The following is a 2,446-nucleotide window of genomic DNA, read 5'->3' on the forward strand; positions in this document are numbered from 1 at the left end:
TTGCGTAGCTTTCAAAATCGCTTCCATAAGCAAAACCCGAATATTCCCACCAGTTGCGGCTTTCCGCCGGAAAGTTTCCAGTCAGGTACTCCCAGGGTTCAACTTTAGGAGTACAACCTTGAAGGTTGTGGCCTTCGAGTCGATTCTGCCCACGCGAGCGAAGCCGGCTTCAGTTTTCTCGGGCATTCACTTTCAGTAAGGCTATCAGCCTTCACGCGTTGATCGTTGTCGGCGTCTACGGTTCCATGATGGAACTTCCATCTACCGAGGATGCTGAGTCCTGAGGGCTCAGTCCTCCACCGCGGCCGCGTCAGACTGAGAAGGCCATTCCTTGCCAGTTCAAGGCATGCTACTCTGGGGTCACCGAGTTCCGTCCAGCTTTCCTCCCGATCGAGGCTACTCTCCCTGGGCTCGCCTCGCGTCGCGAGATGAATCCTGAGACGCGAGGCTCGCGACACGGCCCTTCGGCACAAAATCTAGCGTCCCTGAGACGGGACATCTGTTCAACAGATTCTGTTGACAACCGGCTATCGAGTTGATAGTATCAGCACATCCGCCCAAAGTTCGAGGTCTGCCACAATCAGACTACCGGTCAAACTGCCGGTCATCCCACTAGGCGGAAGTACCACAGGGAAGCTGAACGGATCCCACCGTCTGGCTTGGCAAACGAGCCAGCCCCTTCGCCTTCAATTGACGATTCCAACGCACTTACTGCGTCGATTCCTTAGTTCTCACGCCAAAGACTGGCGCTGGAGCCGAGATTTGATCGCCTCAAGAACATTTCGAATCCTTAGCATCGTCTCTCTGCAGCTCCAGGTCTTCAGGTGCTCATGCGGCATGAGTCATGCCTATGCGCATGATCCACCAGACCTTTCTCCACTGGTCTCTCCGATACCCTTCCTTAGCATAGCGCACCAGTGACCAACACAACAACTAACACCTATTATATAAATCAGTTCAAATACACCTCCAAGATACATTTTCAGTCTCTCTCTCTCTCGAGTTCACTGCTGGACTCGGTCCGTAGTCGATGACCTCGATTGGCCCTCTTTTCTACGCTTTTTATGAAAAAGGTCACCATCGTCGCCATAATCGCACCAACCCTTCGTGTTACCCTTCATCGACGATAAGGTTGGCATTGCCAACCTGTACGCATTACCCACTGAATATGGTTCCTTCTCGTTCGAGGCGGGGTTCTTACGTCCGGCTGAACTTACCTTATGTAGGCCGACTCGGCCTGGCCGAGGCCCTCGACCCGAGAGGGTGCAACTTGCACCGTGCAAGAACCCGGGTGGGGCCATCGGCATCATTTTAAGCGTAGGCTTGATAGAATCCTCCAACTTGAAGTTGTTGCCATTCGGACTCTCAGTTGCTACTAGCAACTTGCTAGTGATGAGGAACAGTGACCGATGATCGACGATTATCATACTTTTCCCCACAATTGTCATTCAACATCCTTTCGCCTTATCGCTCGCCCTACTCGTGTCCCGTGACAACACGCGTGACGTGACGCGTGACGTGACGCGAGGGGTTTGAGCTATCCATCCGTTTTTCCCATTCGTATTCGATAGCAATAATCTGCTTATCCCACAACGGCTTTGAAGATGAGTTCAACTGGAACTACAACATTGGGGGCTGAGCCGAGAACTGACGTCCTTATCAAAGCCGTTCTCGCCCTCGAGGACAAGATCGCCTCTGAAGTTAATGCCGCCTACTTTCGTTCTCTCGAACCGGTTGGCAACGCCCTCTACGATGCCCTTAAGGATGACCCGAAGTTTATTGATGCTGCCACTAACGCCGACGAATTTCTCACGGTCCTCGCGGGTGACTTGAACGCCCTACAACAATCACTTGCCGAGGATCTCCTATTCCCATATCCGACCTCCGCCGAGCCTTACCAAGGAACTTGGCTGTATCCAACGCTACGGTGCGGGTTTCTCTTCGCAGCTGCGAAGGTCACCGGCGCCCCTCTTGTAGGGAGGCAGAAATGCCGTGATGACCTCTCGACATGCGTCAACGTCTACCGCACAACTTTGCTACCTCCCAAGGATCCGGTGACCCCCCTTCCAGCAACCCCAGTCGGTACTGCCAATCACAACCGCGTCGCATCTACCCCTGACGGTTCCGGCCGTTCGGCTCTCCCGACGACTTTTTCCACAACGAGGTCCAACGTGGATGACGAATATCATCGTGGCCACCGGAGGGCCAAACAGCTCGCGGATACTTCAGGTTTAAAATCATTCAGCGGTTCATCTGATGACTTCATCCACTTCATTGACAGTGTTAAATCTATCCTTCTTACGGCCCCTTTCTGCTCGGGCGTAGCCAAAATCGAGTTCGTGTTTCTCCACCTCACAGGTGCGGCCAGAACGATGATGAGACAGAAGGCTGCTACGGCCCAGATCTACGCCCTTCCAGACGACCAGGGCTTCCATATGCTGCTCGA

The 2,446-nt window shown here is 53.4% G+C and overlaps 1 protein-coding gene across 1 annotated transcript; it reads left to right on the plus strand.

Annotated features, from left to right (window-relative positions):
- Positions 1 to 1,604: 1,604 nt before the first annotated feature.
- Pmar_PMAR016653 (hypothetical protein) lies at positions 1,605 to 2,358 on the plus strand (the record flags this gene model as incomplete). The annotated part of the gene is made up of 1 exon (XM_002781880.1): positions 1,605 to 2,358. A coding segment is annotated over one exon (754 nt), but the record flags the coding sequence as incomplete, so codon positions are not given.
- Positions 2,359 to 2,446: the final 88 nt, after the last annotated feature.

Source organism: Perkinsus marinus, assembly GCF_000006405.1.
Source record: "Perkinsus marinus ATCC 50983 genomic scaffold scf_1104296941042, whole genome shotgun sequence".
NCBI classification, from domain to species: Eukaryota; Perkinsozoa; order Perkinsida; family Perkinsidae; genus Perkinsus; species Perkinsus marinus.